The sequence below is a fragment of the Lactuca virosa genome, chromosome 4 (assembly GCF_052849685.1).
Source record: "Lactuca virosa cultivar CGN04683 chromosome 4, Lactuca_virosa_CGN04683_v6, whole genome shotgun sequence".
In the NCBI taxonomy this organism is placed as follows: domain Eukaryota; kingdom Viridiplantae; phylum Streptophyta; class Magnoliopsida; order Asterales; family Asteraceae; genus Lactuca; species Lactuca virosa.
Genome location: NC_136429.1, coordinates 94,340,641 through 94,352,568, shown reverse-complemented (window position 1 = coordinate 94,352,568; position 11,928 = coordinate 94,340,641). Strand labels below are relative to the sequence as shown.

General features: G+C 36.0%; 1 protein-coding gene across 3 annotated transcripts; it reads left to right on the top strand.

The window, feature by feature from the left end:
• Positions 1–3,523: 3,523 nt before the first annotated feature.
• On the top strand, positions 3,524–8,934 carry LOC145106448 (protein STICHEL-like 4). Of its 3 annotated transcripts, none has more exons than XM_079043417.1 (7): positions 3,524–3,820; positions 4,348–6,159; positions 6,725–6,944; positions 7,068–7,484; positions 7,664–8,114; positions 8,370–8,433; positions 8,511–8,934. In XM_079043417.1, the coding sequence occupies exons 2-7, from the start codon at positions 4,357–4,359 to the stop codon at positions 8,601–8,603; spliced, it is 3,048 nt and encodes a 1,015-aa protein (XP_078899543.1). In that variant the 5' UTR covers positions 3,524–3,820; positions 4,348–4,356; the 3' UTR covers positions 8,604–8,934. The 3 variants fall into 3 exon arrangements, with proteins under 3 accessions (XP_078899543.1, XP_078899545.1, XP_078899544.1); XM_079043419.1 differs by having other exon boundaries at positions 3,524–3,832; XM_079043418.1 differs by lacking the exon at positions 3,524–3,820 and adding an exon at positions 4,000–4,250.
• Positions 8,935–11,928: the final 2,994 nt, after the last annotated feature.

Genomic DNA, 11,928 nt, shown 5'->3' with positions numbered 1-11,928 from the left:
AGTGCATTAAGACCAACCCAAGACTAGTTTATTTGTTTATATAATGTTATTATACATCGAAAACTAGTGTTCCAGAACAAAAAATTTCATTATGGAATACGAAGAACACATCTGACCATGTTCTAGAGTAGCAATTTATGATGACAGTGATTAGGACCAACCTAACACTACTTTAGTTGTTTATATAATGTTATTATACATCAACAACTAGTGTTCCGAAAAAATGCATTCGAGAATGCCCCAGAATGCGAGGAACTGGTCCAAAACACGAAAAACATCTTTGGAATGTCAAGAACATGATCCAGAATGGTCGTCACAGTTTGTTCCGGAGTTGCGTTACTATTACACTGATAAACCAAAGTTTTCTATTATAACAAGTTTTCAATTTGCAGTACAACAAATTTTTGATGCATCCACTACAATGTCTTGTAAAACCAAACTCACTGTGGATATTCTTGCGTCAATCAAAGACAGACCAACATGCGATACTATGTTCCAAAATTCATGTTTTGGGAGGTGGTTAGACATTCCTAAGGTAGATAAGGATCCTTTACTTCTACATTAAGTGTTTTGCCATGAAGTTATCACGGACCCCCGAAGCGAAGTAGAGGAAATGGTTCTTGAGATTGGGGGTTACGAGCTATCTTTCAGGAAGAAAGAATTTTTTTTATTATCATTAGTTTCCTATTTGGAGACTAATTTTGCTACCTTTGTTTTCGGCGCCGCCTTCAGTTCCCGCGTGTTTCCTATGGTCGCGATGAATGTCGTCGTGAAATTAGACGATGTGATGGATGTGTTTAAACATTCTCTTAATGACTTATCGGACGAAGATGTGGTCTGTGTATGTCTTCTATATCTCTTAGAGAAGGGTTTCAATGAGCGGTTGGCTACACAAACTGTTTTAGTGGAGTATTTTCCTTTGGTATCTGACATTGGTGAATTCAACATGTATCATGGCGTTAATTTATAATTACGGATTATAATTATCATTACTAATATTTTTTTTTTACAAATTTAATTGATAATTTTTTATGTCGTGGATATCCATGAGGGAGGATAATTTGGGATCAGTTGTATTCACAACTATTTACTGTATTCAATAAGGTTGAGAAGCTTATACATACAGTCGAACCAAAAGCTAAACAACCTTAAAAAATGACGTACACCTTAAACGATTTTTACACGCTTTTAAGGTAAGGTACATGTTTTTTTGTGTGATAATATTATAATATATGATTCTTTCAAATATGGTTTCTTGAGAGTTTTCCTATGAGCAGTTTGCTTGGTACCCGACAACCAAATATGATCTCTTGGGCTGTTGCATGGTCGAATTGAGGCATTTACATGTGCTTGAGTGCAACTAGTTTATAACCATCAACGGATTATGATTACTTACATATTTTATAATTTTCTTTTGTATATATAATTTATGTTTATTTATAATTTTATAATTTTGTTAGCATGATAATAGAGTTATACATAAGTTGGAGATGACAGAAACTAAGAGTCGTGTTGAATGGTGGATAATTAGCTCGGTGTAGATTGATCGCCCCAATTACCTAACCTAGAAGTTCACATGGCACCTTCCTTAACACAATCACACAAATACTCCCCTACCCACGAGCCTCGACAAAAGAAGGCACGGATAAATGTTCCATCTCACCCGCCGCCACCACCACCACCACCACCAGCGGCTGCTGAACCATCAACTGATAAGGACCGAATTATTACTGACTTGATAAACGAGGTCTGTGAATGTTGCGAGCAGTTGAGGTCACATGATAAGCGTTTAGTGGAACATGTCGCTACTTTAGCCATGCTTCTAAAACATATTAATAAGACCCCCGAAGACGATGTTGGTACCTTAAAGAGGGTGGATGTACATTGTTATTATTTCACTCCCATACAATTTTTGTTTAACTTTATGGTATACCCGTTATTGAATCATTTATAATTAAATACTATTGAACCGTACATGCACTTATCGTGCAAGATGTTGGTACACAGACTATAATGACTTATGGGAGCATGATTATGGGTTAGGCACACCTGAACAGCCGATCAATCACGACCTTGAGTAGGTGTCTACATGTATTCAATCGTAGGATTGAAAAGAGATTTCGTGGGACGAATATAAAACGCCTGTAGCACCTCTTAGGCGTTCCCTACGACAAAAAGTTATGTCAATATGATATAAGTCGCCATGGATACAAATGAAGAGGAAATGTGTTACATGACAACAACCATCACCGTTGGATAATCTTTTATAACCTATCGTACACAGTCTATATAAAGAGCGGGATGCTTCACTATTGTTAGCTCACCGTTTTTTGAACGGTATTACGACGATTGAGTTTTGGACCCGCTTATATGCGGATACTCACGCATGCTGGTTCCAATGTGATGTAACTTATATAATTATGTGCTCATTACGTACTACGTTTCTAATAACAATACTTACTTTACTGCAAATTTTTTTGATTGGCAATACATCATGTTGTAGATCTCATTGTTGATATAGCGTAAACAAGTTGATGTTCGGTGGACGGTTGTGCAGTCAACTATCAACACTGATGCATTTGACTGGAGACATGGTTGACATATCCGTTTATCCAGCTTGGGTAGACTGTGATAAGGTATAATTGCGTTTGGATTATATTACCTAAGTAATAGTAATTTATAATATAATATTATTTGATGATTAATTAATTCTAACATTTTGTGTAACTTTACATCCCGATCAATATATCAGCTGCTCATTAGTTCTCATTAGTTTTTGGTTGTTTTGGATTTGAAGACATTCAAAATGACTATATACGATAGTCACTAGAAGAGAGACCATTATTTAGAAGATGGGGATTGGTTTATGGGTATGCGAACCTGCATCCACAAACTGCTAGTGAGTATCAACTACTGGGGTACCGAACCAACTAATGCAATCTCAGTTGAGAGTTTGAACATGACCCTTGAAAAGTCACCAAACATACCACAACAGATTGGCAGTAGAAAAGATTGTAAGGTATTTTTGTGTTAGTTCGTAAAGATGTTGATCGCCGAAAAATCATATTTTATAGAGGGTAAAAACGGTTTATGGACCATGTCATATTGTAAATGATTGACAAATTTTTTTTTGAGGTACGAGGACAAAATTCATTTGAACATTGTACTATTATTTAAAACAAATTAAGTTTATGAATTTATTTATTATTTTTTTTGTAGATTTTAAGATTTCATGCACTATATTTTATAAAAAAAAATATTACAAAATCACCAAACACATATTATATCTATAAAAAAAATGACTATTTCGGAACGATTATCCGGAATCCTACTCCTGTGTTACGACAAAATGGTTATTTTACAAAAACAAAAGAATTAGATTATTTTTGTTCAAAAACATTTATATGGATTAGTCCCTATAATTTTGGTTATTAATTCAAATGGCATAACTATTTTGATTCCAAATAATTGATTTACACAAACACAAGAGCTGGTTTATTAGCAAGTGTCAAGTTCCCAAGCACAAATTGCCAGCAGCAACAGTATTACATCACCCCGTTGCAATCTCTCTCTCTCTCTCTCTCTAGACAAAAACCTCATTTTCTCTCTCTAAAACCAGCATCTTCAGACTTCAGTCTCTGTTACTAACAAACACTAGACCTATTTTAGACCTTGTGTCTCGAAATCCTTCACTTCGTCCCACATTAAGAGGTTCAAGTGCGTGCCACCTCTCCTGATACAAAACCCTCGTGAACTGGATGTAAAAGATCTGAGATTTAATGATGGAAACGGGTCACCTGCAACTTTGCCTCTAATTCAGGTGAATTTAGTCGTACGTATCCTGTGAAATTTTCCGTTTTCTCAAATTTTAAATGATCATAAAGCAAAAACGAATTCAATTTCTTCACAGATTTACAAACTGGAAGTTTCTTGATTCCTGTGAACTGGGTGGGTGTTGGGAGCTTTTAAGATTGCATTTCTAACTGTTTCTCCAAATGGGGTTTTGTTAATTTCAATGTATAATCTGGAGTTAGCATACAGGTCCTTTTAGGTTTCTTCAATGGGTCTGTACTAATTTAACTCCAGAATCGACTTTTTAAATGTTTGTGAATCAGTTTACTCGATTTGAGTTTAGTCGTATTAGAATGATTCATTTCGAAGGGTTTATACTTGAGGGTTTTCGGGTAGGCATCAGAATGCTAATAAGTTCAACGATTCTGTTATAACGGATTAGATTTGGGGGCATTAATGTGAGGTTTCATGAATTTGATGTAGTGTGATTTTGTTTCCAATTGAGAAAAAAAATGCCAAAATTTCTGATTTCTTGCCTTATTGTCCCTTCCGCAGAATCGGATCATGACCCGAGTTGTTCGTGACCGGATACTTAAGGACGCTAATGGCGATATCTCCGATCATCTCCGCAACCATATCCATTTAACAAATTGTATTCACTTGAAAAACCATATGCACAAAAACAGCCCTATAATCAGCGACAGGTCCCTAATTAGGGACCTCGTCGTTCTTCAAAGGTCACGATCTTTAAAGGATCCCTCCATGAGTCCACCCGCTTTTCAATCTCATTCCGCCGTTGATGCTGGTGGTGGTGGTGGAGGAGGACGCAGGTCTACTGGTTTTTCCGGCAACTTTTCTGGCAACTCCTCCTCAAATCGAAGAAACAAGAAACAAGAATCAAGCGGGGATTCTCCACTTGATGCTGCAAATTTAGCTCGTGATATTTATCCAGGAAGCTCTGATAACAAAAGCAAACAAAAAGGGCGTAAAATCAAACAAGATGATCCTTCAAATGATGTCCCAATCGATAGTGACAACAATGTTGGTTCATCACACAACCGTTTACATGAATCAAGCATCCACAGCCATGGTCAAAATCGGGTCAAACGACGAAGGTTTCGAGGTGGAAGAAGAGTTTCCCGAGCACCCAAAAGTACCGAAATGCCCATGTCCATGCCCAATCCCATTTCCATGTCCACCTCCATGTCCATGGCGTCTAATTTCATACCTCATGGTGGTGACCAAAACCTGACCGGAAATCTGCCCGGAAATATGCCCGGAGTTCCAAAACAAGGTTGTGGAATCCCCTGGAATTGGTCCCGGATTCACGATCGAGGAAAATCTTTTCTCGATATCGCCGGAAGAAGCCTCTCATGCGGTTTATCAGACTCAAGGTCAAAACGCACCGGTCAACACAACTCCGGCCAAATTCCGGCGATCTCCGATCACTCCACCTCCTCCACAAACGGCGAATCACTCCCATTACTAATCGACGGGTCACAAGAAAGCCCGGAAAACCCCGCCGCCTGGGTGCACGATTATTCCGGCGAGTTAGGGCTCTACGCCGACCACCTTTTAAACACCGATCTCGACTCCGATCTCGCCTCCGAAGCCCGCTCCGGTGGCCGGAAACGCAACTCCGGCCACCAGAATCTCACTCAAAAGTACATGCCAAGAACATTCCGGGACCTCGTGGGACAAAATCTCGCAGTCCAAGCTTTATCAAACGCGATCGCGAGAAAAAAAGTCGGGTTGCTTTATGTGTTCTACGGGCCCCACGGCACCGGGAAAACATCGTGTGCGCGTATATTTGCACGTGCTTTGACTTGTCAATCTTTTGATCACCCAAAACCGTGTGGTTTTTGTAGTTCTTGTGTGGGACATGATATGGGTAAGGGTAAGAATAAGAACCGGAGTGTGATCGAAGTGGGACCCATGAATAATCTTGGGTATAAAAGTATGATGGAGTTGATTGAAAACACGATTGGTTCGAATTTGCGATCTCATTATCGGGTGTTTATAATTGATGATTGTGATTCTTTGATTCCGGATTTTTGGAGTGCGATATCTAAGGTTATTGATCGAGCTCCCAGGCGTGTGGTTTTTGTACTGGTTAATTCGAGTCTTGATGTTTTGCCACATATGATCGTTTCCAGGTGTCAGAAGTTTTTTTTCCCAAAATTGAAGGATGCGGATATTATTTATACGTTACAATGGATTGCTACTAAAGAAGAGTTTGAAATTGATAAAGATGCGTTAAAACTTATTGCCTCGAGGTCCGATGGGTCTTTGAGGGATGCTGAAATGACACTCGAGCAGCTTAGTTTGCTTGGCCAAAGAATTTCGGTTCCTCTTGTTCAAGAATTGGTAATTTTTTCTTAGGTCTGATTTTGATTATGAGGATGACGAGGGCGTTTACGTCTTTTGTGCAGACAACATATTTTACCTTTTTGGGTTAGGACAAAAAATTGCAGTTTTTGTCTTATTGACATGATTAATTCATTTGTGAAAGACGAAAGATAAGCTTTCTAGGGCTACTTTTGATGATGAGTACATTTTTGTCTTTCGCAATGACAAAAGATTTCCAACTTCTTATGTCGGACAAAAAATTGCAGTTTTTGTCTCATTAATAAAAATTGCAGTTTTTGTCTCATTAATAATATTAATGAGACAAAAACTACAATTTTTTGTCGCACATAAGAAGTTGAAATCTTTTCTTTCGCATTTGACTAGACCTGGGATGGGTCTAATCAAATGCGAAAGACAAGATTCCACCTTTTTGGGTGGGAGTGGACAAGTTTTTGTCTTTTTGCAGTTTTTATTTCATTGACATTATTCTCGTTCTAGTCTTAGTACAATGCATGCCAAATGCAGTACGAGTTATATCATGATGTTTTCCAATTGCTAAACAATTATATATGACACTTCACAGGTTGGACTTATATCTGATGACAAGTTAGTTGACCTATTGGATTTAGCATTGTCAGCAGACACAGTCAATACAGTCAAACATTTACGAGAAATTATGGAATCGGGTGTCGAGCCATTAGCTTTAATGTCACAACTTGCAACCGTAATAACCGATATTCTTGCCGGAAGTTACAATTTCATGAAAGAAAGGCCAAGATGGAAATTCTTTCGACGACAAGCGTGTAAGTCTTGTGGGTCCCAGGGTCAGGGTCAGGGGTTGCTGGAAGAATAACTATTTTGCAGATATAATAAAAGATTAAAAGCCACTCTATTTGGCCTCTTACATATGTACTATGTTTTTGCAGTATCAAAAGAAGATATGGAAAAGCTGCGATTAGCATTGAAGACGTTATCGGAAGCAGAAAAGCAACTCAGAATGTCGAATGACAAGTTGACTTGGTTGACCGCCGCGTTGTTGCAGCTTGCACCTGATCAGCAGTACGTGTTGCCGGAATCCTCCACGGGTACTAGCGGCCGCCACAGTCCGGTGGTGGTAAATAATGGCGGTGGAAGAGATGGATCCCGGAAAAGTAACTTTGACCATGGTGACATGATTGGAAGTCAAAGGGGGGTTTTGAAAAATGAGAGAAAAATGAGAGAAGATATATATAGGCAAGAAATTGAAGAAATTTGGTTGGAGGTTCTTGAGTATATTCATATAAATAGCATTAAAGAATTCTTGTATCGTGAAGGAAAGATGAAATCACTTAGTCTTGGTGCAGGTATATATATGCTTTTTTAAGTCCAAAGAAATATCCATTTATAGTATCCTAGTTATACTTTTCAAAATCTACCTAATTATAGCATTCAAGATTGCTTTGTATTTGTATGACATTGTTAGATTTTTTCAAATTATACTCTAATTGGAAGTGTTTTTGTTATTACTTGATTCATTTTGCAGCTCCAACAGTTCAACTTATTTTCACTTCACACGCAACAAAATCAAAGGCAGAGAAATTCAAAACACACATTTTGAAAGCGTTTGAGCATGTTCTTGGATCACCTGTTACAATAGAAATCAGAAGTGAATCAAGAAAAGAAACCCAACTCATATTACCCACATCCCAACAAGACTCATATGCAAAACAAAGAAGTGAGATCATTGAAGTAGAGGCTTCTCCAAGAGAACAAAAATCCATGTTGCATATTGATAATGATCATAAAGTAGAGGCTACACCATCTCATAAGAATTCAAGTTTTCAAACAAGATTAGGAGAACAAAATCAATCCATGAGTCTTGTAAGAGGGAAAGTGTCTCTTGCAAATGTGATTCAACAGGCGGAATCACAGAGAAATGGTTGGTCCACACGTAAAGCTGTTTCCATTGCTGAAAAGCTTGAACAGGAGAATCTGTAAGCTTCCCGTTTCCTCTCTTGGAAATTCAAAAACATTTCACTGAGGCATTTCATCGAACACTTGTTATGCATTTTAACAAACACCAATTATCAAACTGTCTAAAACTGATTTGCTTCTACATTTCCAACGTGGTACATGGGATATACAAAATATTTAGTCTGTAACAACTATTTTACACATAAAAAAGCTGTAGTTTTGAAACACGGGAGATGAATCTTTCTTTAAAGTGACATGGTTTCTTCATATTCCAGGAGAATGGAGCCGAGATCAAGAAGCTTGTTGTGCTGGAAGGCATCTAGAGTTTCACGTCCGAAGGTAATGAGCCAAATTTTGTTAATACAGTTGAAGCTACCATCCTTGGAACTTACTATAGAAGTCTTGTATATATGCAGATTTCGCGATTGAAATTTAGAACAAGAAAACCACGGGCCTTGTTGAGATTTGTGTCTTGTGGGAGGTGTCTTTCAACTAAATCACCGAGGTAATACAAGAAATGCGTTCAAACGTGTGTCATTTTCTCAAATTTTAAGCATTAATTTATGGGTCAACTAGGGTTCACTAATAAGAGAGAGGCAAGTCCAAGAACAATGAAAAGGCAAATGTGCATTTCTTATATATTTTCTAGTTTTCGATGTTCTTTGTAGTTAAAAATGGCATTCTTTGATGAAATATTTAGGGTTATGTTATTTAATTGTACTATAGATTTAAGATTCAAGAAAGGTCAAAAGCCCAAATTTATGTTGTTTATTTTGTAATCAATGGGAAGAAGTATTTGAGTTTTACTTAAAAAGTGTATGGGTCGTGGGTTTTGGCGTTTGGGATGCGATCCAAATTCCGAATAAAGTGACGAAGACATGGGTTTTATTTGGTTGGTGTGAAAAGCTATTTTTATTTGATTATTTGGATTCTTTGATGGCGAAATATACAAGTGTCCATGTAGTTTTGTTGGCCCCTTGTACATTATAAAAATGCTAAATCTAATATGATTTGGCAACTAGCTAAAATATTTGCTTTTAGTTGAAAGAAATAGGTTTTGCTTGATAAGCTTTTAGGCCGTGGCGGAGCTACATGGGCGGTGCCGTGGGGTACTATTGCATCCTCAAAAAAATTATTTTATATATATAAAAAAATTATTTGTATATATATTTTATGTTATTGTATCCCTAGCTACAATTAAAAAGATTGTACCATATTTTTTTAGTGTTAACCACATAAAATATATCTTGATAATGTTTGTATTCCGTATCAAAATTTCTGTCTCCGCCATTGCTTTTAGCTAACCAGTAAGCTATACGATAAACTAATAATATTTGGTAAAAAGTAATGGAGTAAGCTATTCGATAAAATAATAATGTTTTGTATCGGATAAAAACTAAATGACAGATAAAATGACTATATAGATATATAAACATATACGAGTATATTTGAAAAGCTTATGGAAAATCCTTTGAATTCACCAATAATCTAATATTAAACATTTTTTTTTAAAGTTGACTTATAACCTATTTTAAAGGTTTTTATCAAATATTATATTACTAGTTTATAACCCATAGGAACCATGATTACAAAATTAATTAAATTTTCATAGTAAAATTTTATAATTATTAATCAATTATTTTAAAGAAATAAGTTTAAAAAAAGTATTAATTAAGAGATGTACCAGAATTTTAAAGTCAGTTATAATTTCAAATTTAACATATAATTATAAAAAGTAAATGTTTCTATAAAAAATTTAAAATCTATTATTTAAAACCTTAAAGTCATTAATTGTGATTGTGATTTACCTAATATATCTCCCTGACACGTGACACAATATTAATGAGGTGTTGTATTATAGTGACGCAAGACAAAAGGAGATTAAAATTATTCATTTATTAGTATAGTGATATTTTAATAAACTCAAAAAAATAAAATACCTTATGCATTATTCATATGTCAAAACACAACCTAAACTAAAATGATTAGTATGTTCTCACTTTTATCTCCACAAGCTTTAAGGTCCTTTAAAAAAAAAATACAAACTTAAAATCAAACCAAAACCAAAAAAAGTCAAATGAATACAAACAATTTTAAAATCAGAATCAAAATCAAAGGTAAACTCAAGCTAGAGAGATTTAAGCCAAAATAAACCATGGTGAAAAGATGACCAACTTAAGACTATGTTTTAGTTAATATTATAACTATAATCTTCCAACCACAAACCACTATACGATCATTGTTTAGGGTTTGTCTAACAAAAATCAAAACCATGATAACTATAAGAAACAAAAAATTAAGCCTAAATTCAAGATAATCAATTCAACTAAAAAATCCTATTGAAAACGAGGTATGTGTACTACCCAAACAAGACGGTAGGTTAGAGGTGTCTCAGGGGTGAGCCTGATGATATGCTTCAATTTTGAATTCAATATGGCTTGAAGTGACGAGTACGGAGGTGAATAGAGTGTAAAGGAAAAAATGAGCTCACTTGTGTGGGTGTTTACTTTGGTATGTATACAGGGGTATTGGAAAACATGCATAGAAATTAAGGCACCCAATTTATATTTGGGTTGGGTGCACTCGTGATAGGAAAACTCCATGAAAAACATTCACACCAAACTAGCTTCCTTCTACAATTTCACACACATATGTTATTGCTTAAGATCAAACACACTAACAAGAATGATATGGGTGCCTCACCAACTAGCCTAAGAACACCGGGAAGCCTTTGGAATTCACCCAAAGTTGATTAGCTCAAATGTTGGAACATTGAGATTGGGGTTTATTGATCTAGCCGGACCAAGGACCGTGTAGATTGCACTAGTTTATCCTTTAAAAGGGAGCATACCATACCACCCATTGGCTCCCTCACACCCATTCTTCTTTTTTGGTTAATCAGTGTTGCTTCCTCAAAGCTCTTATAAGTTATAAGGTTCCATACTTGGTCTTGAGACTGATTGTACCATACATGCACTACATGTTCTAATTATGCAAACTTGAGAATTAGTTCAAATGATTTTGGAAGTAACATAAGTTTGTTATGGTTATGGTTAATTATGCATGTAACGCCCATGTTTCTCGTTAGACATTAATAAGATGATGTAATAGTTAGGGTCAACAATTGTAACCTTCATATGGATTAAATAAAGGGGATTGTTGAGTATTATGTGTGTTTTGTGCAGTGTATATAATATACGTACTTATAGTGATATAATAAAAAAATATAGGAATAAAATATGCGTCAAAATAGAATAATAATTAGGATGAATATCCTTGATGAAAGATGAAGTAATCGAGATGAGGATTCCAAAGATATAACGATGCTAAAATCCGACTTCGTATGAAGAAGTTATGCTTCTTCAAAGTTTCGCGATTAAACCGGCACGGCTCTGCGTATCGTAAAAACTAAAACTTTGATAAATTACTTTTTAGCCTTAGTGATCTAAACGAAAGTCGTAGTAGTCGTTAAACCGAGAGTGTGCGTGTAGAGAACGTCCAAATCTGACTTTGTAAGAGGAAGTTATGATTTTTCGAACGCATCAGTGCGGACATAAAAATCGAAATTCTAATCGGTTGATTGTTAGCCGAAACAATCTAAACGATAATTAAAGATCTCGTGAATATTAACCCGTCGATAAAAAGATCATCGAGAACACAGTCCACATGTAGGAGTTATACTTTCTGCAAAGATTTCTAATAGCCCAAGCCTATAAAAAATATAAATCTTTGATAGAGTGAGAATAAGTTGTTGAGGCCTAAAGGAAAGTTGTGGATCTCATCAAGAGCTTTCTGAGGATATAAAAAACGTCAAAAACGGAGCTCGTATGAAGA

Bases quoted from the DNA above. Each gene is read 5' to 3' on its own strand.
- LOC145106448 (XM_079043417.1), top strand. From the start codon at position 4,357: ATGACCCGAGTTGTTCGTGACCGGATACTTAAGGACGCTAATGGCGAT. The intron at 6,160-6,724 runs GTAATTTTTTCT...GACACTTCACAG, and splicing joins TTCCTCTTGTTCAAGAATTG to GTTGGACTTATATCTGATGA. The intron at 8,434-8,510 runs GTAATGAGCCAA...GTATATATGCAG, and splicing joins CTAGAGTTTCACGTCCGAAG to ATTTCGCGATTGAAATTTAG.